Consider the following 25,156-nt stretch of genomic DNA (forward strand, 5'->3'; position numbering starts at 1 on the left):
CTATGAGCAGCTCGATAGCTATGAGCCCTATTTAGAAAGGGTTTTTTCATCTTTACCAGCACTATTCAATGTAAGGCTGCTATGCCAGTGGATGTTATGGGGCCACTTTTAGATGGAGGTAGTTTTTCGTTTGCGAATCAAAGCGAACAAAAAGTTTGTCACGATTTCCCATTTCATGAGCGAAACCATTAGGTGGTGGCAACTCTGGGATGAATGTATATATACTGGCGGTGTTTAGTACTCCTCCTTTTTGAAGAACTTTTGAGTAGCTTTGGTCTATAACATAATTTGAAACGTTTACGCTTACGTTACATCGAGTAAAATTGGAGTTTACTCGAATATGTTCAGTACATATTTATTCCTCAATTATATGTTTGGTAGTATATATGATTTATTTATTAGTAATTCACTGCGAAAAAGTAAATAAAAAAAGAATGAATGAATATAAACAAACGCATTCCATTTTCCTTTAGTATCGTATCATAAGCTCTGTTTTACTCGCAGCTTACCACATTATGGAACTGCAATATAAATGGAACGCAAGCATAAAATTCCATAAATTGCAACCGAACGACTGCAGAAACTGTCCCTGTGCGGAATAACATTTGCCCGTTGGCTGAGCTCGTAAACATATCCACTACCCGTGTAAAGAAACAAAAATTTATTTTTATTGCAAATTTCCTTATGGAAAAGCAATGCCTGTACCAAGCGGCGAAAAGGGACGAGACCGGTTGACCCAACAACGAATGTGGCCTGCCGTTGCGATCTTCAAATGGTTCGATTCATTGCTTGGGGTGGTTTGAACCGAACGATCGAGGTCGGATTGAAATGGTTTAAATTGGGAAGTTTACCTTCTCCCTGTGCGGTTTTGCGGAGTTAGCTGAATGGCTGGTAGCTGAGTGCAAAACAACAGAAACGAAACGTTGGTTACAAACCAATCGGACCAACGTGTGAGCGAGAGTCAATGTATCAAGGCAGGACGGAATACGTTCTTATTGCCTCATAGCCAATTTATGTATTTATGAGACGAGTGCGCTTGGCAGTGGATTTTTTCACGCTACAGACACGTCCGTGGTTATCGAAGTGTGAACGTTTGTGGACGCCATTGCAAGATCGTGCAGGGAAATGTGCCACATTGAGCGTCCACGCTGATGGTAGTAAAACATAAAATACTAAGGCCCACCGATTGCGACGCAGGAGTCAAGCCTTTCTTTTCGCTTGCATCGAGCGCGTCCGGCCATTTGGCGATGAACGAGTTTTCTATTCCAAGGTGCAGGAGCCAAACATGTAATCATCGTAAAACTCTCCCCGAATGACGGACACATAAAAACACATCGAAGTCCATGATTCTCCAGCGGAAAAGTTTCGTTCGAATGAGGCAAACCGCTATCAAGCGGGTACGATTTTATCCACGTCATCATCAAGGGTTTTGTTTGATTCAGATCTTTGAATGGGTGGGTAGAAGAATTTTAATTACAGCTTTTAGTGGATTTCCTTTACGGTAAAATATAGCATTGCGTTAAGATAGCATACACATTTCACAAAAACTTAAATGTCATGTTTTGTAGCATCTTATTTGTGCAGAAGAAAGTTTTAAGTTTTCTTCAGTTAATGTTTTAAGTGTTACTACAAGAAATGAGAAACGAGTATGCAAAAGCTGTAAATCTGAATTCAACAAGTAAGGACGTAGTGACTCCTTTGCAGCGGTCTAGTGTGACTAGTCACAAGTTTATTAATTCTATTTACATATTTGATGAGTTTAGTTCGTGAGTGGACACATCCGGTGTTCCATCGATCAATGTCAACCCTTAGAGCTACTGCAATTTGATCTATCACGCAGTACTTTGTAGTTCAATTGTTGGAATGTCTCGATTAGTTTTAAATTGCGCTTATTAGTGTTCCTGCATGAATGAAATAATTATCTGCAAAACAACAGATTAACATTGGCTATCAAAATATTTGCATACATTTATTACATCGACTTAAAGCATTTAAGCCGTATCATTGTTGAAATATTCACATTGATACACGATACGTGTGAATTTAAATTCCTGCGGCAAGCATTTACGAGCTTTGAAAATTAATTAGCCAAGAATGATAATGTGTACATAATGGCCTGGAAAAGGTAGGAAAGCGAATGAGCAGAAAAGCGATTATTAAGTTGGAACTTTAAAGCAGCAAGATAAGGGCAGGAAAGATCATGGTATCCAGGAAATCTTCCATCACCTGTCAGCGACAGCAGCAATTGCCGGTGCGGATGACACGAAAAACTCGATTAGTACGAGTCAGTGAAGCTGAACCGCACACGAGTTTATCTTTGCTTGCGTGTTGTCTCACTGAAGAGCATCATCGCACATGGGAAAGTACGTGTCGCGTAATGCGGAATGCAAAGCATTAATTCTTCGGTGGTGGTTGATCGTTGATTAAAGGTTGATTAAATACGGCGAAAAAGCCAAACAGGCGACATGACTCCGTTCCACCAAAAAATGGATCATTTGTTGTTGACAGCTGAGTCCAGGAAGAATAAATAACAGAGCTTGATGCACTCACTAAAGACCTCAACGCGTGGCCATAATTTTCCGACGACGAACCCCTTTTGTACCAGTTATATTTTATTTCGAAATATTTATTTACACATTTGTAATGATTGTACTAAAAGTATAACGTTATTAGACGAAGTAAAGTAGTACAAAAGAACTAAACAAATACAAAAAAAACTATAGTAGAACAAATGCTGATATTACGATGTTAAACACATGCGGCCTTCACCGTTTATAAATAGTGATTTGTGTTCCCTTTGTGTTTCAATAAACTCTGCATATCTATTCTAACTGTTTTTGATCAAAAGGTCGATTGGTGTGATTGGTGCGTCAGCGACACACAGATGGTAGTAAATTATTCTCATCAGGAGCGGTTATAATAAGGATTATCTTCTTAACGGAAACTCACCAAAAAGGAACAACCGAGGTTTCGAATTTCATACCATCATCAAATGATCCACAAGCTCTAGCAATTGGCTAAGCAAATGTTGATGATGAGATAGCGATCGAATCGAATGTGATCAAAGAAAGGGGAAAAATCAAATCATCAAAAGAATTTCCGAGGGGTGCAAAACAAACGAGATTCAATCACACAGAGAAAGGTTTGTTTGCTGGAGAGCTATAAGGAATTATTGACAGAAACGTTAGTCCGTAGGCACTGTTTAGATTGTTAATGAGTATCAGGCTAGTCAATAACAGTTTAAATTACATATGTGTCAAAATTACCTGTACTTAATGTGTTGGATACTTTTGTTGAAGGTATTTTCGATTGGGCTTAATCACGTTCGAATACGGATGTCGGAGGACATTTTGTTAACAATTGTAGCAGAATCTATTCGTTGTGTAGAGTTAGTAATGAACGCAATCAGGTGTTCGTTTTGTTTTAATTTCCGTTTTTGATGGTTTTATATTTTCCTGGTTTTTTCGAACATCTCGACTCTTATTGCCAAGACAAAATCTGGTCCTCATTTGATGGCTTGACGATGTGGCTGAAACTTCCACCGATCAGAACGAACAAAAACCAGTTATACTCCTTACACTTTGCGGACATTGCTGAGAAGTAGCGTACCGGGTTCGGGAACACGACGAGAACCGGTCAAATGTTTTGATCGGGTCGTTTATTTTGTTTCGATCTCTACCTCTGTTCCGAATGACGACGTGAAAGATAACATGAAGAAGCTTACCTTGCAGCGGTCAACGCGCGGCCAGCTTGTTTGGAATATTGGTGACAGCTGAAGAAAACTTTCTTCCCAAAAGGACTTATTGGAGCCGCTTAAACACACTGGGTGTTGCGCGCGCATTCGAAAGAGGCTTCAAACATGGGCAGCTGAGTATGCAGATATGCTGCTATTAGCATAAATTTTGTATCGATCCATTGAATTAATTGTATCGCATATTTCATTCATTTTCCCGAACCTTTGGCAGGGTGTTCCGATGGTGTCTTATGGGCCTTACCGTGCATGAAAGATTCCGATGCAGAAGGAAAACGCCGGAACAGAACGAAAATGAGTACTTAACTTAAAATGAATCGCAATTGCAACACAACATAATTGAAAATCGTTTCTGTCTTTCACTGACAGAAACTTTGTTCTTTTACTGTGGTATGGGTTTATCTGATAGAACAGTAATTCCAAATAAACCGTGAAGTCAACGTCATCGGTATTTGTGTGGTTTAATCAAACGGTGTGTAGCAGATTGTTGAATAACCAAATGATTAAGAATTCCAATGCGAATAGCACCAAATCAAGAGAAACTCATTGTTGAACTGCAAACGGCATACAACTGCATCATTTTGTTTACAGTACTGCGGTATTTAATGGTTAATAATACATAAACATTACCATAGACACATTCTTTTATCTGCCTGTGTAAAAGCCCTCTTTAAATAACTTTTAGAGAAATTTTTCGATTATTTTGTAACCATAGATACAAAATTGAATAAAATGTACGAAAAATGAACTATTTACTGTCAGACACGAGAAACTCAATAAATTATCATCAAAATCTCCCCTGACGCTAAACTTCACAGATGTTGGTTGTACCAAAAATAATACCGTTCGGCATCGGGCTTCGGTTTCCGTCGCGAAACTGACAAACATCCCTTACCGCAACCCTCCGGTACGTTATTTCACGCGCCAATTTATTGCGCCAGAATCGTGCTGTTCCGTAGATGGGTGATTAATTGATGACACTGGGACAAACACTGAGATCGCTTGCTCTTCTTTTCGGTTAATGTTATTTCCTTGCTGTCGTTCGCGCGAGTACCACCGTTCAATTGATCGCGACTTCTTCTGCACTCGGAGGAATCTGTTGTACGAGCGAGCAAAGCTTTCGATGGTGACGGTGGCATCCAATTTCGGCAGGTGCCGAAATTGTTAATTTGCTCTTCTGTTGCCGCGCTGGTTTCGCTTGTTGATGCATCACCGGAATCGATCGATGATTGGACGGTTTCGATTCGTATGAACCAGAGTTTGCCATTTTCTCTGGGACGCATTATTGTGTTTTTGTTTTTATTTCTGCTGCTACATTCTGTTGTACATTGAGGGTTCTTGACTCTGTTTGGCCATCGTATTGATCGTTCATGATGGGTGTGTATAATAATTTCAATATCTGATGCGTAGATAATACGTTGCTATCGATTGTAACTGGACCGTGCAGAAGCGGACGTGTAATTTTTTAAACGAATCGTTGAGTGTAACGAACCGTACATTTGTTAATTGGATGTCGGAACGAATGCGATTAGATACCCGAAAGAGGAAGATCCTGAACGATCGTTCGTGTAACATTATAGACGTTGTCAGTTTTTGGATCATTTCGATACTTTCCTGACCGGATTCGATGGATTGATACAATTTTTCATCGGATAAGCATCCCGGAGGAATGTTTCAAAAGGCGTCGCATGATATTTTTGTACCGGTTGTTTTCATAGCACAAAGATCACACACGGCCGAAGCTTTCAGTCCGTGTTGACACATTTTCCCCCTTTGGCATGTCGACGTCCAATTTAACGGTCCGTTATCCTCGAACAAGCAGGTCATCCATAGCCCGCAGACATCGAGCAGAAAAGCTTTGTGACGAATTTTGCGCTCCAAACAGAGTGGATTAACCGATGGGCGAATCACACGCTAGCAGCGAGCGAAAGAAAGCGTACATAACTTGCGTGCGAGAGTAGATAACACATGCACAGAAAAGGCGTAGCCCTCCGGGCATGTTGTTGAGTTCGATCATCGGCTTCTATAGTTGCTTTTGACGTACGATCCACTTGTCTGTGCCGTGTGCGTCTGCCATCATCGTATTCTATCCGGTGCTGTCAGGGTGAAACCGACGCAGGGCCTTACTTTATCCCAATTAACCTTATCCACAAGGGGTCCCGATCATCTGCGGCGAATTCTTCGGAATCGGCTCGGACCATTCGCATGTTCCTTTTTCGGGAGAACGACGCTTGTCGGACTAGCGGTCTGCTTAATCTTCTTGACTGGATCGACCAGATGGGATTGGCTAGAGACTTCGGTGGGACGCCACCTGAGTACAAGAGGATCGTATCGTCTAAAGATGCAACACGTTGGTATCCAAAGGTTATAAAAAACCCGCTCCAAAGAGACAGGATCAATGGAAGAGGAAGGTCTGTAGGTAAAACCTGTGTGTAGTGCGATGATAGACACTGAAGCTCAACTTTTCTTTGCCTCTTTCATTCACTAGACATAGATATAGACCGGTGTCTCGAAACTGGGGGTTAAACTTGCTTGACGGTCTTGGAATATTTTCTAGATGCTTCCACTATGAATCGCAAAACCAAACACTGGCCAACACATTTCCCTCACGCTCATATCCATTACTATAGGATATTTCTGGTAAAAAAGAAGTAGAAGGCGAAACATCAGAAACAACAAAAATTTCTAGCGTCGTAACTGGATTTGGACAACAGAGAGAAATTATCCGAGCCCTTTAGCCCTAGCCAATCGTCAACTTGCTTGCCTACTTTCTTCGGATTCCGATCTATGGAAGGTTGTGCTCACCTATCGGCCGCCCAATTTGACGGCTAGAAGGCTTAAATTATCGACACACGTTCCCCAGTTGGTGTGATAGAGTTAGACCAACGGTCCAATGTTTAGTGATGGACTATTAGCGCTCTAATGATTACCATTAATGAAAGAACTTTTTTCCGACGGCAAAGTGTATTTGCTTCTATAAACTTCTCAGTTGAACTTGAGAAGAAAACATTGTCCCTTTCAAGGTTTGAATTGAACTTAACGGAACATTCTTGTAAAGCCAGGGCTGGCAGGACTTCTCAAGGCACTCTCGCATAAGCTTTTAGAGCGGTCCATGTTTTTAATATATTCAATGTTATTCTAGTGTTTACTTGAAACGATTCCCATCGCACGCTACATTCAGGTGTTAGACGCACATCTGGTACCTTCTCGCTCTTTCTTCATCCGGGCACTTTTCGAATGGTCGATCGAACGAAAAGTTCCGTTTGAAAATATATATACTAACTGTACCACTTACTTTTTTGTTTGTACCGGCAACCCAAACAAGCAACCAATCGTTTCGTTAACGGTGGCAGTATTTAGCGGTAGATTGAAAGAATCTAAAGTAACAGGAACAACAAAAAAAGCAAATTACATGACCTATTCTAATGGATTACAAAGTGCAATAAGCAACTAAATATAATTACCGCTACTGCTACTGAACACACCAGTTAAGAAACCAGTGACTTTCGTACTGGTAGTAAGCTTTAACGAGCGGCCAGGTGGTGTTTTGGCAGCGTACGCGGTCTTCACACAATCCTCCATGCGCAGGACCTACTATTCAGCTACGAGTGAATAAAGTCAAAGTAAAGCAGAAATAGCCTAGACCTCGTGAGGTTGTTGCGCCATTAAAGAAAAAGTAAGCGTTAACGAAGATAGTAGGAATTAAGATGCTAGCGATTTTTTGTAACACTCTGCTTTGTAACTGTGTTAATTCATTTCGACTTTTCTAGATGTAGAGGTTCAATTAGGTCACTTGATAATAACAATTAACCATTGATAAAAGCGCTCCTCACGTTGATATGATGAAGGCTTCGTTGCATGATCCATGTATAACCATTTCCATTCGTTGCAGTTTCCATTTATATCAAGCCAAGATTTTTGGACGATAGCAATAGAAAATATCCACCAAATTACGGAAAACAAACATATACTGATATCAACATTCACCCCGATACTATTATACTGTTATCAACATTTAACCCGATTGCAGATGTAATTCCTAGTCGGCTATATCGCTAAACTCACAATAAAAGCACAGCTTGTTCACACCAGTTTCATTCAGTTTCTTTTGTCTTTAAGATATTCTTTAGAAATCGTGTTTTAAAGTTATTTTCCAGATATCGACCTAAAGCAGTTAACATGGTTTGTGTTTACATAATGTTAGTCGATCTTTAGCTCACATCGAGATCACTCGTATACGTAAAATTCAATTGTATTGAAAAAATTCCACTCGTCTAAGCTACTCAGTTTCAGTAAAGTTTGACAACTATAAAGAAGTGCATAAAATATGCATTAAAACTAGCTTTTGCTTAAAAAAAAGGTTTTGGGTAACGCGTAATTTAAGAGAATACCTTAATTTAGGAATGTATTGAATCCTACGCTTTCGTAATTTCAATGTTGATACATCCACCATGGGCATGGCTGGCAAATCGAAAAGATAGATGATCAACTCTGAAATCTCTTCTCTGATCGTTGTCTCACTGTACGCATCGCAGAACAAACGTCAAGATGGCCGTTCAGTGAAAACGCAAAACCTTCATCAAAGTTTTCTTTTCGGTTGTTCGTGATACGTTGTTTGTTCATTCACAGTACAATTTCTTCCTCCCGAACTATCTGCTTCTCGGTCGTATTTTCAAGTAGTTTTTGAGTAAGGCGCGAAGATTCGCTCGGAACACTAACAGCTGTGTGCGATGATGCGATGATGGCTCGCCCGGTTGAACAATCAAAGGAACCAACCATAGTCCATACCGGGCATAAGCTGGTCGTTGAACTTGGCGTTGGCTGCTCCGACTAATGGGTCTTCTCTAGCGTCGCGTGTTTTCTACCGGACGGATGTCCTACTTCTGAGCGAGCCCTTCATCGTGCATGTGACCTACGTACAATATGTCCGCACTCACTGTCGCTTCTATGGTCCGTAGTTACTGGATGGATGGCTAGAAAGTGGCCGTGACAAAAGCTTTCCACAGATGGGCATCAACGTTGCTGTTTATTTCCTTCGTCTAAGATATATAGAGGAATGATGTTCACATTTCCGTTGCGGGATAGTTGGAAGACTGTCAGGAAAAGCACAGGAAAGTATCGGCCGAGACGTTGAAACCTCCGGTTATCATTAGCTGTGTGGAACGTGCTTCGATGAAGATGTAAATTTTATTAACGGCCATTATAGCACACAGCTTTCCTCTCTCTTCTGTTTACTGAGGTACTATAGAACGTACCTTGAGTATGTCGACAACAATATCAAGATGAAAAGGATCCAATTATGTTCTTGTCCTGTGTTAGTATGCAGTGCAATTTTATTTGAATATTTGTTTCTTAATGTTTTAGCGACATATTTTTGAAAAGCATTGCGTTTTATTCGTCTTTCTTGCCATCACAAAGATAAAATGAGGATAAATTAATGAAATGTGATAAAAAGTTGAACATTACAGGGTTGTGGATAAGTCAGAAGAATTTGTTTTCTGAATTAATGTTTATTTGTTCATGTCTGATGAACAACCCCATCTGATATCTGATGCGTGATCTTGTGCATTCCTTCTGCCCACCTACAGCGTTCCATGAAAGATCGATTGTACTTTGAACCTTCTCATCCACGATCACGGCGTTAACAGCTCATTTTGGGAAGGAAAATCTCATACATTACCTGCATACAGATAGCCTCACCTTCATCTTCACCGTGTGCCTTGTGGCAAAGGTATTTGCCGTGCGGTGGTGCACCTTCTACCGGACTGCTTTATTGTCGGCACTTCGTTTGTTCGCAAGATGTCCGCTAAATGAGGCAGCATAAAACATATCATTACGCTTTATGTTTATAATAAAACCGTTAATGAAAAACTATCACGAACCCGTGAACGATGCAAAGACGGCGTTTACTTGGATGAAATAAACAGAAATGCATAAAAATCGCGACGCTTGAATCGCAGTGCGAAATACTAACTGCATACAGACAAGTGAACCCGAAACGTCCTGCGGGCTAAAAAAAACACACACACACTAGGGGACTTCAGGGCATCTCTTCCACTGGTGAGTCGGTTGTTATCTTTACCGCGTCCGATCCGATGGGTGTGAAATGGGGCCACGTACGCAATCCGAAGCATCGGAGATTTGGCGCAACTTTCGCCTCACAAGCGTTTCGAATATCCATGCGTGTGCTGCGTTGCAAAAATAAAAGAAGTTACAAACCCTACCGGGCAAACGGTGCAATCAAACCGTGCCAGGCACCGGATCGCTCCCGTGAGCAACAATCCGAAGTCAATTATTTCGTAATGCTTATTTACGAAATGATGGCCTTTGGGGGTTGTTCCGCGTTGCGTTACGGTTTTTCGGGAAGCTCGTCTCCACCCTGAAGGAGCGTTCGGACGGTGCTCTCTGTAGCTGTGATTATCATAACGGGAAAACTCTAGGCATGGAAAAGATGGACACGAGAGGTTGGGAGGTTTGCAGTTCAACCCAGGCCGATCACGATTCGGCGATTTCCGCAAATTGGACGCCTGCAGAAGTCAAACGAATGCATTGCGCCGTAGGTAGCGCAAAGCTTACAAGGTTAAAAATATGTCACACCACATCACCAAGCCGGTGTGAAAAGTGGTACGCACGAACTGCTTGCCTCGATGGACGGATGGATGTCTAAATTGGAGTGAATGTGTATTGTGTGTACCCGTCTGCCCCATGTTCCGGAGTGATCCTCCCTTCCGAACTTCACAAAGATTCTGCTGGATGCTTTCTGCAAAGAATCATTTCGACAAACAATCGAGCTGAGCCACGTATCTTTTTAAACTCACACTCGATGTGAGTCCAAGCGGTGTGATTGGAGAATTTTAATGATGTAATAAGATTAAGATCAAACCTATCGATTGGTCTGCGTTGCAACGCAGCTGACGCCATATCTTAAGAAATCCTCGTCTCTTTCTCGTTTTGCTCATTCTCTCCATTCACTGTGCACGATGATCCATGTATACGAGCCGGTTAGGGAACAGTGATGGAAAACCGGGAACAGGCGCAATTATCTGTGCGCATGTACGCGCAAGGTAGTGAATGAAATCGCGTGGCAAGAAACGGCCAGTTTTGTGTTGGATAGCATATTCCAATACGTTGCGTGTATCTGGACCAGTGAAGGGGTATTCTGTCTGTCCAGGGTGTCATTATGCCTTAGTATGTGCGTGAGCGATTGACGGGAGCTGGAATGGGCGAATACAGCATGCCAGTAAAAATTCATGCACACGCAAACATACCGTATCCAGTTGTGCAGGGTATTGATATTCCGTTTGCTTGAGTAAACCAACGCAATGCGCGTTGTTTATTTCTTCTTTACATTATCTGGAGTACTATTAGTCGATCGTTACTGGTTGGTTTTCGATACCATTTTGCAGGCAGTTTTGAGAACATTCAAATTATTCTTATCCATCATCGACCGAGAACCTGGCAACACAATAATTCATGACGTAGGTTTCCGTTGATATCTTTTTTGACACCCTGAAGTGACATGGTAAAATTCTCATAAAGAAGCTCATTTTAAACTTCAGTGGATCAGAGATTGAAGAGGCAGAAATTTAATATGACCGTTTGTTCCATTTCAGATGCATCTTCATCGAACGAAGCCGTCCACCTGCAGCAAAGACTGAAGAGCCTCAGCTCAGAATTAGTGACGCTGAGGAACCGACTGCACACCGGCGGACAGCCCACGGGAACCGGACCCAATGGAGGCGGTGTCCCGGTCGGCGGTGGAACAGTAGTATCACCAACATCGGCACCAAATACTAACAACACCGGATCGAACCACCATGTGGGAACGCATGGTACGGCCGGTCTGGCGACACACGCGAACAACGCGTCCAGTAACAACGGTCTCATAACGACCACGGTCGGAGCCAACGGGATCAATGTGCTACCACATCTTGCCAACGGGTGCCCCAATAGCACCAGCAACAATAACAACAACTGCAACTCCACCAACAGCGCTACCAATAATGCTAAGGTAAGGCAAGAACCATGAAATAACCATTTTAATACCACATTTGAATAGCGAGTGGAGCAAACGAAACTGTAGCCGGCAATCGGATCTTGATCGATTGATTTATCGCTTTATTGGGGTGCCGGTGGGTACACTCAGTTTCAACTCAGGCTCTAGACTTATGCTTCCATTTGTTCCCATTTCGTGTCTCTATCGACAGAACCACATGCTAGTGACGAGTGCAGCCCAGTGCATACCTGCGAATCAGGCAGGCAACAATCTGAACGCCTCGCAACCTAACGTCAACGTCTTGCCAATCGTTTCACCAAGAAATACCTCAATTCCGTACCCTTTGCCACATCACAATGTCAGCAGCGGCACAATGCTTCATGGAGGTGAGTAGAACAGAGGTATTATTTACGTGCTTGGTACCCCATGTACCCCAACTCATATGCATTTGAGTGTTGTAAGCAGCTCGGTGCGATCCAAAAGTTTAGTGGTAGCGGTACAGGTCCTCACGCGACAGCATCTTTATCAAATCCCTTCATAAATATTATCCCGTATGCAGCACTATTTAACACCTGGGAAATAAAGTACAGGGAAATCAAGATCTGATATATCGAAGTTATGATGCCATTTAGAAAAAGTAGCATGCAATACAGATAACAGATTTTTACATAAAGATGCCAGAAAATGCCTTAAGAAATAGGGGCTCGCCTTCTGGAAAGATTGGTGTTGATGAAGGTTCGGCCAGCTGACCTTTTAGATGATCTTTCCCATCTTCTGAACATGGGTTGTAGATTACCGAATCACAGAAAACAGTTCATCAGGCTTATAAAAGAATGTTTTTGGTATAAGTAAAGATTATGATAAGCTGCTAATTTTGTTTCTGTTTTGTACTTTACCAAACGTTTCTTGTATCTCTATCCGTCCAACATCCAGAAATGAACATCTGGCCCGTAGATCTCTGCACAATATCTCTGGCCCGTAGAGCACAAATTTTCATGGACGAATCATGGGATGACCCTGAACGTATTACATCTGAGGTTTTCATTCTGTGTCTTGATTTAACTTGCAAGCCACATACGCGATCATCCATCAGCCATCCAACCTGAGCGGCATAATAATTTGTTCGTGTCCGGGCAAATCGCACGGGTCTCTTCTGTTTCTTGTCGGAACCGACCGTAGTAAAACGATGACAGTGACTGATGTGACCGGGACTCATCGTTGCATAATGCTGGTATCTAAAGAGAGAGAAAGATAGAGGATCTGGTTCGCTCTTCGTGTACGGGTCCTTATGTTTCACATCCCCATCGAAACGGCCATGATTATAGTTCATTTTACTTTCGTTCACGTTCATTCCAGCGACACGGAGAAAGAATGCAAGGCACTTTGTTGGGTTTTTGCAACGCTTGCAAGTGGCCGGTATTAATAATAAGGAATATCGCGCATGCCACATTACTTGCCGGTGAGCATGTTGTTTAAATTATAGAGCATATAATTTGTTTCATACGAGAAGCATAAATCAGAACGACGGCGAGGAGGTTAGACTTTTGCACGCCACGAACAAACCCAAAACAAGTACTGCAGAGTGTTTGCTTGCCTTACGGGAGGAGCATCGTGCAATCTTAGAGGAAATGTGCAGCAGAAATTTAAATTATTTCCTTGTTGACCAAACACTTCACAGTATGAATAATGTTTTAAAATTACCAAAATATACTCGTATGGTTGAAGAAAATGCGGATGACTAATCTCGACATCGATACTCAACGCTTGTCGCTGTGCAGCCTTAATCACTGATGCTAACAATTCGACTGATGGCTCATTTGAATATTTGGAATTTTATGAGGTTTCCAGCTGTGAACCTGTAGAGATTTGAGGCGAAAGTTGTAGCCATTATCATAGAGTAATGGTTAAGCTTCTTTCTTTCTCTGTCTCTCTAGCTAGTGGACTATCATGGCTTGTCAGTATAAGTATATGCGTAACCTATTAAGGTGAAAAATCGTGCAGCATTACACGACACCGTTAAGTCTTCCAGGTGGAGGAACTGGGAGAACTAGTCTTGAAGAGGGTAATCCAGTCTTCCAGGGTAGATCGTACGTGTTTCATTTGGAATCCGTATGGCTCCTTTTACTAGTTATGAATCGATTTTAATCAACTGCTTAATGTGAAATAATTAGTTTACCGCAGTAGGACACCGAATCGGGAATTGATGTAATTTTGATGAAAATTATGAGCTTCCAACAAACATTGTAATCAGAATCGTTTTGGACATTCGAACCAAGCATTGGTCGTCTTCTACCACTACTTCAACACTACTCTGTTTGAACGGGCATCTAATTTTTCTTTGTCCATTATTAGATACGATACCATGCGGTGGAACACTTCCGAGACGTACGGCAATGGGCTTCGGTGGCAACTCGATACAGTACAACGTGGGTGGACATGCTGGCAGCGGTGCACTTGGTACGATCGTCTCACCTAGCGGTGGTGGATCCGGGACACTGCTAGCTGGTAGTGGGCCAACTACTGCCCATTTCCGCGACCGACAGGAGGGAACGGGCACTAACGAGATGGACGATCTGATACATCTGCCTGGACCGCTTACCGAGGATGCCGTCATGCGTACGTTGCACAATCGCTTCAATGATGGGAAATATTTCGTAAGTATTTAAGAAATTATCGCTGCTAGAAATCTATCACACTGTCAAAGCTCTCGAACTGTAATGTGAATGGTATGTGGGATAAAGGCTGAGGAAAATGGTTATTTTAGTGGTATTTATTGTTTCCTTATCGTTCATCAAATCCTGGTATCCATCAATCATGGACTAAGTGTGTCACTCGCTTTGGTGGGTATTTGTTGAATCTGATTCTAGTGCCAAATCCACACAATGGAACTTACTTGAATTAATGATTCCTTGGCATAAAGTTGTTCAAAAAAGAGCTAAAAATCACATTAACTAAAACCACTCGTTGCTGGGTATTGATGGCAAACGTTATTCTACCCACCTGATTGAGCGTCCATAATGAACCCACCTTTGGTGGACCACTTTCGCCCGATGATTCTGTGGTTTAACAGTAATTAAAATCAGAAAATAATACCGAATGCGTTAAAACACACACAAACGAGTAAAGAAGATTATGGTCGAAAGAAACTCAAATAGTGAAAATATACTCTAAGTAGCGAGTTTAACCGAATCATCTGACCCGCTTTTACTGAGTCGTTGGCGCTGTGTTTCTCGCACCGTTTGTAGCGTGCCTAGGAGTTACTTTTATTTTCCATTTTCCTTTCACTGCTCACCGTATGTAGGCTGGCGTAAAACAATTAAACAATCAAACATTAAACAATGATCACGAATACATGTCAGGGTCAGAGCAGTTTGGGTGTTTCACGATCATTTGTTACTGTGCAGTTTCGGCACGTGTGTGTAATGAAAATTGACTTTTTCTTCTGCAAAGCGTAATGTGGCGAAATTCACCCTCCAAAACTGATTGCTTCGTGGCAAAGGCGGCCGGTGTGAAAGAAATGAATGTGGAAATGTAAATTAAGCTCACAAAATTCATTTTTTAAATTGTCTGCTACAATCATTGTTGCGCGTTTTCTTTCGTCCGTCCCCGGCTTGCATCGAAGGGGTTGGTCTTGATTAAAGAGTCAGCTTTAATGAACGGTTTTGCCGATGGTCCGCATCAATGGGTCTAACCCAAAATGTAGGTCTCCATTTTTCAAAGTCCAAGGCTCTATCCATTTCGTGGCTCTCGCCCAAGTTGTTGTCCACTTTCGGACATTTTCCTTGATTGTGATGATCGTTTAGCTGGAAATTGTTTACATTTTCCGTTTCTCACGCCAGCACGGCAAACCAAGCGCCCGGGAAGAGAAACACAATAAGAAAAACAATCGGAGAGAAATTCATATGCTTTAGCGTGGAAAGCTGTGAAGGAAAGAAAAAGTTTGAAGAAAATTTTGCGCAAAACATCCGCAAACTGGTTCACGGTTCATTTTTTTTTGTGAACCACCAATCTTTTCCAAAACAATGTCGATCGTGTTAGTGGTCTTAGTATAGGACAATATTGCCGCCATCGCACACCGTCTAACCCGTTTGATTGATGGCTCGATCGATTTTCCTGCGTGTGACGGTGAGAGGTAAGAAATTGCAATCATCCATTGTGCTGACGATTATCAGCTAGGATGAGAGAGATAGAGAGAGAGAGAGAGAGAGAGAGAGAGAGAGAGAGAGAGGGAGGGAAAAGAAAGTGAGTCTTTTCCGCCACATTCGCATATCGACGATCGACGACGCTTTGATCATGCCGAAGGAAAATGAAAAGTGAATCAAACGGCGACCGAATTGGGGACAATGGAAAGTGAAGTGAAGGGTTGAATAAGGAGGCAATTGGATTGTTTACAACGAAGATTTATATGAAAATACGCGTAGTTTTACATTCTGTGCCAGATAGCGCATCAGATGGAACCTCTATTTTTTAAAATAATCTTCTTAATAATAAAATAATCTAAAAACGTTTAATTACGTCCAATTCGCCTGTTCGTGAAAGCATCAGCACCGAAAATATTTCCAGCATCTATTAAAGTCTTGTTAAAATCTGAACGCTACACCAATTAGGCTAGATGAACGAAATAGCTCCATAATTATTCGCTCCACCCCATTGCATAGATTCGTGGTGCAAAGACTTACGGACTCGGTTGGTAAGAAGTAAAAACATGAAAATAAAACAATCAACACCCTGTGTCACGCGAGAAGCTATTCCAACGATCTGTGGCATTTCCGTTTGGTCCGCGGAACCGGTCACACTGCGCTGGTGTGGTCTCTGGTCGTCGTTTAGTTGTTCGTGTTTTTCTCGCGTCCCGTCGCGGCGATCTTCTTGCGTTTGTTTTTGTTGCATTCCATTTTTATATTCATTTCATTTGCTAAAAGGTAGCAGCAACCGCTCGATGCACGCTTCTGACCGACGGCCTTCTTCTTCCGCTCGGTCGCGATCCGGTTGGGTAAATCCGCGCCAACCGCCAAAGTAATCATAAAAAGCGCTAAGCTATGCATGTAGTTTTGCAGTTGCACTTTGAGTTTTGCATTTTAGCTTTAGTACGTGTGCGTGTGTCTTTGTATCCTACCTTTAGTTTATGCGAGACGATTTCGCTCAACGAGCAGGAATAAAATCGGTATGTGCTTTTGTATGTGCAAAAGAAAGGTAGAGGCTCTTCTAACGGTGCTGTAGGAAACAACTTCTCATTGCTCACAAGCACAAGCACAAATCCGCCCGAAGCATATCTTTGCCAACAGCGATAGGTTCAGCATGGAGCTTTGGTCGGCTGCCATTTTGAGTGGTCGTATCCACCGCCCAACACACTCCGTTCGTCGGTCGGTGCAAGAACCGCCATGGTGAGTGAGCAAAAGCAGAGGAAGAAGTTCTGTGGTTCATTCCAATTAAACGCAACGAACCAGGCACCGCTTACGCATCATTAACGGGAACGGGTCCGGCTGGCTGGCGGATGGGAAAGGAGCCTATGAAATGAAGATTAAAAATAATCATACGAAGGTGGGAATCATCGTTTAAGTGGTTTTGCGCGTTTCGCTCCGAAACACAGATGCGCATACACGATCCGGGGCCGGTTGCAGAAATCGATTTTCTGGGAGCTTTGAGCTGGATTTGTTGTTGTGCTGCGGCCGTTGATGTTTTGCTGTTCCTGTAAATTCGCGTTCATTCGATTCGATTAACCGCACGATTAGCTTGCAAGCCGCCCATGCTAATGTCGGCGACCTCCGTGAATGGCCACAATATTCGCCTCCGTTGTGCGTGTGTTGATGTGCGAGAACCGGCGGGATATTTAAGCATTCCCACTCTGCACATTGCATTTTCCAATCGCTTGACATGAAACATTTTTTTCTTTGGCTCGGGGGACATTCTTAGCCAGCTCAACGTCCAATTCCTCACGGTTGAGACCACCAAAGGGTACCCGATAACCCGATGTAATCACGCTTTTGGTCGACGACCTACTTGAGTCGTAAGGCGTCGCCCGCAGCATCAACTTTCTACTTCCATCGGGTGATGCTGCTGTACATAAATCACAATCGATCTTTGTACATTGGAATTTGTGACGTTCGGCTTCGATCATCACCGCAGTCGATCGATTAATCCTTATTCTTTGACTGCTTGGGGATGGTCAATGCAATGGTTGGTTCTACGGTTTCAATGATGTGAAAAATATTTACGATATTGAAGAAATGCCTTTTCTGTTCAAGTTAGTAAGTTTGTTCTATTTAAGATATTTCAAACTTGTTACAATAAATTTCCAGGCAATTTAGCAATAAATAGGGCATGGGCATGATCGTGATATGACATATTAAATCAAATGAAATTTTACTAAATGAGCAATATGATATAGCAATAATGCTTCCACTAGGGCTGGTTTATTAGTAGCAAAGGTGAGCTACACACTACAGGAATTTCACTAAATCTTTATCTAAGCCATTCTTTTCTAATCAGAAATGCAAGAAACTCCTTCGTTTCAAAATCTCCATAATTATTTAAACAACAACAACATTCTTTTCTAATCCAAAAGTCTCAAATTTTCCATTTTGTAAATTAAAGTTAAGATAATTCGGTATGTGCTTTTGTATGTGTAAAAGAAAGGTAGAGGCTGTTTTAACGGTGCTGTATGAAACAACTTCTCATTGCTCACAAGCATAATCACAAATCTGCAAATTCGATAATACGGCAAATGGCGTCATTTTGGAATAAATATATAATAAGTGTCAGAACTGATAGATAATATGCTAGATTTATAAAAAAATATGATTTACAAAAAAAAGAACTATAAATATTTTAACTGAATTGGTTAAAGCCCTACCATCAAATTGGTAAATATATCCTATTTTGCAATTACAAATGCTACGATACAACTCGTATTTCGATTTTGGAACTTGATAAATTCTTAATGTCGTTTTGGCTGCTCGGACTAAAACCATCGGTTGGCCTATGGCCTATAATTTCGAAAAGGTAACTGGCAATTGCTTCTAACGAAGAGCATTGATGAAAGGATTTAACTTATCAATACATGATTGACAGTATTTTTGTTATATTGATTTTCCAATCGCTATTTTAGTATTTTTTTAATCAGAATCGATGGTTTCAGTCGTTAGAGTTAGTCAATCAGAATAAAAAATCTCAACGCACCTATGAGATAATATTTGAACCATCTGTTCAACTAATCACTGCAAGAATAGTTCTATGTCACCCGATATGATACCTAGTGTCTCTTTAAGATACAAATATCATTTCGATAAAAACGCTAACTACAGCTAACTAGTCCACCCTAAGCACATGAAGGTGCGACACGATCATACGATTGCAAAAACAGAGCAATACCTGGACACGTGCAGTTCTCTTACACGTCAAATTATGCTTGACTGACTAACCTTCGCGGCAGAGGTGGTAGGAAAAAAGTATATGTAAATAGTAAACCATAAACCAGTATGAGAGCAAGACCGCTTACACAGGCCTGCAAGTACCGAGGATTGCATAACATTCCTCTCACTTCTAGTTGAGCTAGGGACATAGAAACTAGCAGCCGTACTGAAAAAAGACAGGCTCACTTTTCGTATAGCATTAGCTACTGTGATTGAAGAGGCAGCGTTTTTTCACGTGCAAACTAATCGCCATAGCACGCACTCTAACCAGGTGCTTATAAATAAGTGCCACCTTGAATAAATCTATGACTATGAGGAGCGAAGTATTCAAACAGTATTGATGAAAATTGTTAATTGAAAATATCCTGTAAGATTCTCTAACGTTGCTGTTATTCGATGCCATATCTGTTGGGAAATAATGTCGGAAAATAAAATACAGCTAAAGACTTATGTAAAAATTACATTTCGTTGTCACATTTTGTCTAACGTTGCCCATTTTTACTGCTTTTTTCTAGACAAACGTCGGCCCGATACTACTGTCCGTCAATCCTTACCACGATGTCGGCAACCCACTGACCCTATCTTCTACTCGCTCCGTCCCTCTTGCCCCTCAGCTAAGAAAAATTGTTCAAGAAGCCGTTCGGCAGCAGGCAGAAACGGGTTACCCGCAGGCGATTATTCTCTCTGGTAAGCATCAGCGAGACTCCAACAGCTTCTAGGCTGTGGTTTAAAATCCAAATTCCATTTCAATTTCCTGTTCGAAAAAACCATACATACATACACAAACACACAAAATCCATACCATGATAGCATATGGTGTGACTTTCTCTCGCATCAACATGTCAAAAGCTCACGGGCCTCATTAGCACCAACGATGGGACCCTAATACACATCATCTAATCGGGGTTTAATCTGGTATATTAACTATCTCACCGCTCAAAGGTACTTCCGGTTCGGGAAAGACACACTGTTCGATGTTGCTGCTAAGACAGCTGTTCGCGGTGGCAGGCGGTGGACCAGAGACCGACGCGTTCAAACATCTGGCCGCAGCCTTCACTGTGCTGCGTTCGCTTGGATCCGCCAAAACCACCACCAATTCAGAATCAAGCAGAATTGTAAGTATTTTATTGTTGTAATAATAAAACAACCCCCAATACAATTGGGCCATGCAAGAAGAGAAATATCTCTTGTTTTGTACGGTCTGTAGTTTATGATAAATATTTATTTATGATAAAGTTGTAGTTTTAAGCGATTTTAAAAATAACTCGATGGTTTTTCTTTCTTGTCATTTTCTTTAGGGTCAATTTATTGAAGTACAGGTGACGGATGGCGCACTGTATCGCACCAAGATTCATTGTTATTTCCTTGATCAGACGCGCGTCATCCGACCGTTGCCGAATGAGAAAAATTACCATATCTTCTACCAAATGCTGGCAGGATTAAACGCCGATGAGTGTGCCCGGCTCAACTTGGAAGGATACTCGCCGGCAAATTTGCGCTATCTTCAGCATGGTGACATCCGGCAGGATGAGCAGGAGGACGCGGCACGGTTCCAAGCATGGAAAGCGTGTCTTGGCATTCTTGGTATACCATTCTTGGATGTTGTACGCGTCCTAGCAGCCGTTTTGCTTCTAGGCAATGTGCAGTTCATCGATGGACAGGTATGTGATGCGTATCAGACGAGCAAACAAACCAGAAAAAGTGTGCCGAGCGAATGACGGTGAACTTTGGTCTGATGGTAGCGTTCTCGCGCTTCACGGACACGGAAATGCGTTCAAATCTCGTTGGTGCTCTTTATCTCTTCCGAGTGAGTGACGCATGTTGTTCTCTCTCGCTTAGCGGTAAACGCACTCTCTCGCTATAGTGATGAACAAAGATGTTTTTCATATTGGGTAATTTACGGCTGATCGCGTACACTCTGTGTTCGTTTCCCATGATCAGATAACTTTTACGTCTGAGTAGCGAGTGCTTTTTACAAAACGTACACACCTCTTTTGATTCAACATCCAGTTTTTAAAACATAAACAGTATTATTACAATGGTATGTTGTAATTACAACAATTTTATTTCATGCAGGGTCTTGAGGTGGAAGTTGTTGGAGAAACGGAACTGAACGCCGTTGCGAATTTGTTGGGAGTTCCGCCCGCTCAACTGTTTCGTGGTCTAACGACTCGAACGCATAATGCCCGTGGACAGCTTATCAAATCAGTTTGTGACGCCAATATGTCGAACATGACGCGAGATTGCTTAGCAAAGGCACTCTACTGTAGGACAGTAGCGACGATTGTACGCAGAGCAAACAGTTTGAAGCGGTACGTAAAGCATGAAGACACAGTTTTCCCTCATTGGGTTTTTTTGATTAAACTATTTTTTATTTGTAAATATTATTCTGTTCTAAATGGAATACATAAACAGGCTTGGTTCAACACTTGGCACACTTAGCTCGGACAGCAACGAATCCGTGCACAATCAAGCAGAAGTGGCAAGTCAGCATGCGTCCACGATTGGCGGAAACGCGGGTTCGAAGTCTATGGCCGCTCTAAACAATGCAGTTCGGCATGCAACAGATGGATTTATCGGTGAGTAAACCATTAAAATTTCGAAAAATGCATAAACTAACATTTAAAGCTAAAATGTTTCAGAACTATTCCCAACTAAATGGTTTTAAAATACTTCTAACCAAAAATTGGATCGATTAGAAATTGAATGAGAAAAAAAAATATTTACTCTCCGCTCATGCTCGCAGAAAACAGAGAAACGGAGAGCAGCAGAACAGTGCATGTCTAAAAATAGCAATGTCTATGCTGGCGCCCTCTAGTGTGATTAAGAGCCAGTTCAATCCAATGTGAAACGGGCGCAGCCAAAGCTGTCCGATTGCAGCCAATTTTCACAAGTATGCAGCCATATTTGATTCTCATAATCCATGATTCAAATATAACGGACCAATAGAGCAAAATTAAAATAATAATATTTTTTTTAAAGTTACGTATTGATATGCAAAGTAATGAAATGTTCACTTATTGTAAAATGATTCAGATAATAATATGGTTTCTGCATTTCTAATATGTAATTTAATATGTTTATAATCAATCAAACAGGAATATTGGATATGTTTGGTTTCGAGGAGCCACGACCGGCACAGCTTGAACACCTTTGCATCAACCTTTGTGCGGAAACTATGCAGCACTTCTACAACACTCACATCTTCAAGAGTTCCGTAGAATCATGTCGCGAGGAAGGCATCATCTGCGACACGGAGGTAGACTACGTGGACAACGTTCCTTGCATCGATCTCATCTCATCGTTGCGTACCGGTCTGCTGAGTATGCTGGATGCCGAGTGTTCGGTGCGTGGTACGGCGGAAAGCTATGTCGCCAAGATCAAGGTACAGCATCGCAACTCGGCTCGGCTGGAACAGCGTGCCCTGGAACCGTACGATCCAAGATTGTTTGCCATTCGACACTTTGCGGGACGCGTTGAGTATGACACCACAGACTTTCTCGACACAAACCGGGACGTGGTGCCGGACGATCTGGTATCCGTGTTCTACAAACACACGTGCAACTTTGGTTTCGCCACACATCTTTTCGGTACCGAGCTGAAAGCGTTGTACGCCCAGGAAAATGGCCCGCGAGGTCTCAGCTTCCGTATTGCACCCACCTCCCATACGGATCTTCTGAATGGAGATGAACCAGTTTCCACGCTGACCCAAGACTTCCACACACGGTTGGATAACCTGCTTCGAACGTTAGTTCACGCGAGGCCACATTTTGTTCGTTGTATTCGCAGCAACACGGCCGAAAAGGGTGGTATGTTCGACCGAGGTGCAGTCGTCCGTCAGATTCGTGCACTGCAGGTACTGGAAACGGTTAATCTGATGGCGAGTGGTTTTCCGCACCGGATGCGCTTCAAACAGTTCACCGCCCGCTACCGTATGTTGGCACCGTTCCGATTGCTTCGACGCTGTGAAGAGAAAGCTCTGGAGGACTGCAAGGTGATTCTTGATTTCGCACTTGAAAATCCGCCCGAGTTAGATGGTTCGGTCACGCTGTCGTGGGCCCCCGGTAAACGCCATATCTTTCTGAGTGAGGGCATCCGTCAGCACCTGGAACGATTGCGTACGGAGGTTCGCATGAAAAGCGCCACCTTGATTCAGGCTACGTGGCGTGGATGGAATCTGCGCAAACGGCTCGGTACGATAAGACGAACCCACGACATCCAGCTAATGGGTGGGGCACTGCTGTCGATTAATAAAGCGTCTGGTAAGTATAGCTCTGCCCCTGATAGTCCCAATCGAACGACAGCAAGAGTCACACTAGTTTTGTCCTCAGGTGCTCGCACAGGAAATGTTTCGCATGCAAACGCGAACAACACGGGCACGGCTACGAGACCGCGACCACAGCCAATCGCTGGTACGCCACCACCGGATCCAAATGAAAAGTGTGATTCAAAGATTATCGCACAGACCTGCACGCTCTTTGGGTTGGATTTGGTATGTTAAAAAAATACGATGCTGTATGGAAATGCTCGTATATAAAAGTGCCAATGGCATCTTGATTAGAACTTGTCGTATTAATATATCCTGTTGCTATTTTTATGATGCTTCCTCCACCACAGGAACGTCCTCCACCAGTGCCACCGTCCCGTTCGTACACTGTGACTGGGAATTCGAAGCTCGGCTACCCACAGACACGCATCATGAAGATGAACTTTCCCGAGGATCCGGCTGCGGTTGGACTAGGTGAGCAACTACGCAAGGGTGAAGCTGTCACCGTGACGGGAGCATCCCATCGACGAGGTCACCTAATCGTGGAACACAACGGCATTAGTCTGCATGTGCCCTTCCAGTACATGGAGTTGGTGAAGACGATTGTTCCCGTACCGACCAATGCTGGTAATGCTCCTTCCGGGACCGCCGTACCTCCAGCACCGACGGCCGCTGCGGTCAATATTTGATCACCGATCGGATCCTAGGTCCGCCAACCTGTACAAGCATCACGCAAACACGAACTTCCGAGACAATTCTCGCGACAGGGTAAATGACTGCATTTTGTTAAATTTTTGAGACTCTAGGGCAACAGGGAAACATGTTACATTAAGCCGTTCTTTCACACATGCACTCTAAATTGTAGTATGTTAAGCGCACAGCAATAAGGTTGAGTAGTTGTAGAACTAACGGTAAGCATAGTGTTATTATTTAACGCGTATCTTTCGAGCAGGGATTGCTAGAAGAATATGGTTTTCTTTCATGGAACAAAACAGGACTAGCAATGCTAGAAGTTGAACTAAAGCATGCACTATACAGTACAGTACTATCAGCGAAATCTGATGTCTATATGAAGTTTACTATTGTAAGGTTCTAGCGTAAAAATGTTGCTGATTTGAACTTGTTTTGAACGATGTTGCATACGTTCTAGCAGGAAATGAGTATTACCAGTGCTCGTTTCATTCGTCCTTAAATTTCCTTAACATTTGGAGAGTTAATATTACGGTAGGTTGTAAGAAAACCCTTTACCTATTATCTTCAAGACTTCCATAAGTGCCAACTTTGCATGTGTTGCAAGTATTGCATTAGAATTAAGTGGATCCAGCAGGAGCATTTTGTGTTTCGTTTCAAATGATATGAAAGTTAATTTAGCTTCGAGTAAGAACTGTTTTCGTTCAGTTAATCAATTTGTGTGGGAGCGTTAGACATTTAGGATGATTTGCGCCGAGTGACAAAAAACTACGAAGGTGTTCAAGAACATAAGAAAGGTTTAAGAATATCTTTTCCTGGTGACAGTCAACAAGTTCCACGTTTTCAACAGCATCAATAGACGGAAAAATTGTAATCGTTAGAGATTAAAACGTCTTATCTTTTGTTGGTGTTGTTTTCCTTTTCCAAGCCGACACAGAAATGGTTGCCCGCAAATTTAAGCAGAAATCTCATCAAGGTTGTCCAGGAAGCAGTTGTTATGTTGCTGATACTGTTGTTAGCTCTTCTTTCGTGTAAATCTCTTT

The 25,156-nt window shown here is 42.3% G+C and overlaps 1 protein-coding gene across 1 annotated transcript in view; it reads left to right on the forward strand.

Moving 5' to 3' along the window:
* LOC128716066 (unconventional myosin-Ia) overlaps positions 1–24,112 on the forward strand; it is a 28,896-nt gene extending 4,784 nt beyond the window's left edge. Inside the window, exons 2-11 of the mRNA XM_053810988.1 lie at positions 11,365–11,762; positions 11,959–12,133; positions 14,100–14,401; positions 19,672–19,843; positions 20,099–20,271; positions 20,455–20,817; positions 21,233–21,468; positions 21,572–21,735; positions 22,255–23,648; positions 23,774–24,112. Of these exons, the coding sequence (XP_053666963.1) occupies positions 11,365–11,762; positions 11,959–12,133; positions 14,100–14,401; positions 19,672–19,843; positions 20,099–20,271; positions 20,455–20,817; positions 21,233–21,468; positions 21,572–21,735; positions 22,255–23,648; positions 23,774–24,112 (3,716 nt within the window). The remainder of the gene's footprint in view (positions 1–11,364; positions 11,763–11,958; positions 12,134–14,099; positions 14,402–19,671; positions 19,844–20,098; positions 20,272–20,454; positions 20,818–21,232; positions 21,469–21,571; positions 21,736–22,254; positions 23,649–23,773) is intronic.
* The last annotated feature ends 1,044 nt before the right edge of the window (positions 24,113–25,156 follow it).

The sequence above is a fragment of the Anopheles marshallii genome, chromosome 3, assembly GCF_943734725.1.
Source record: "Anopheles marshallii chromosome 3, idAnoMarsDA_429_01, whole genome shotgun sequence".
NCBI lineage: Eukaryota > Metazoa > Arthropoda > Insecta > Diptera > Culicidae > Anopheles > Anopheles marshallii.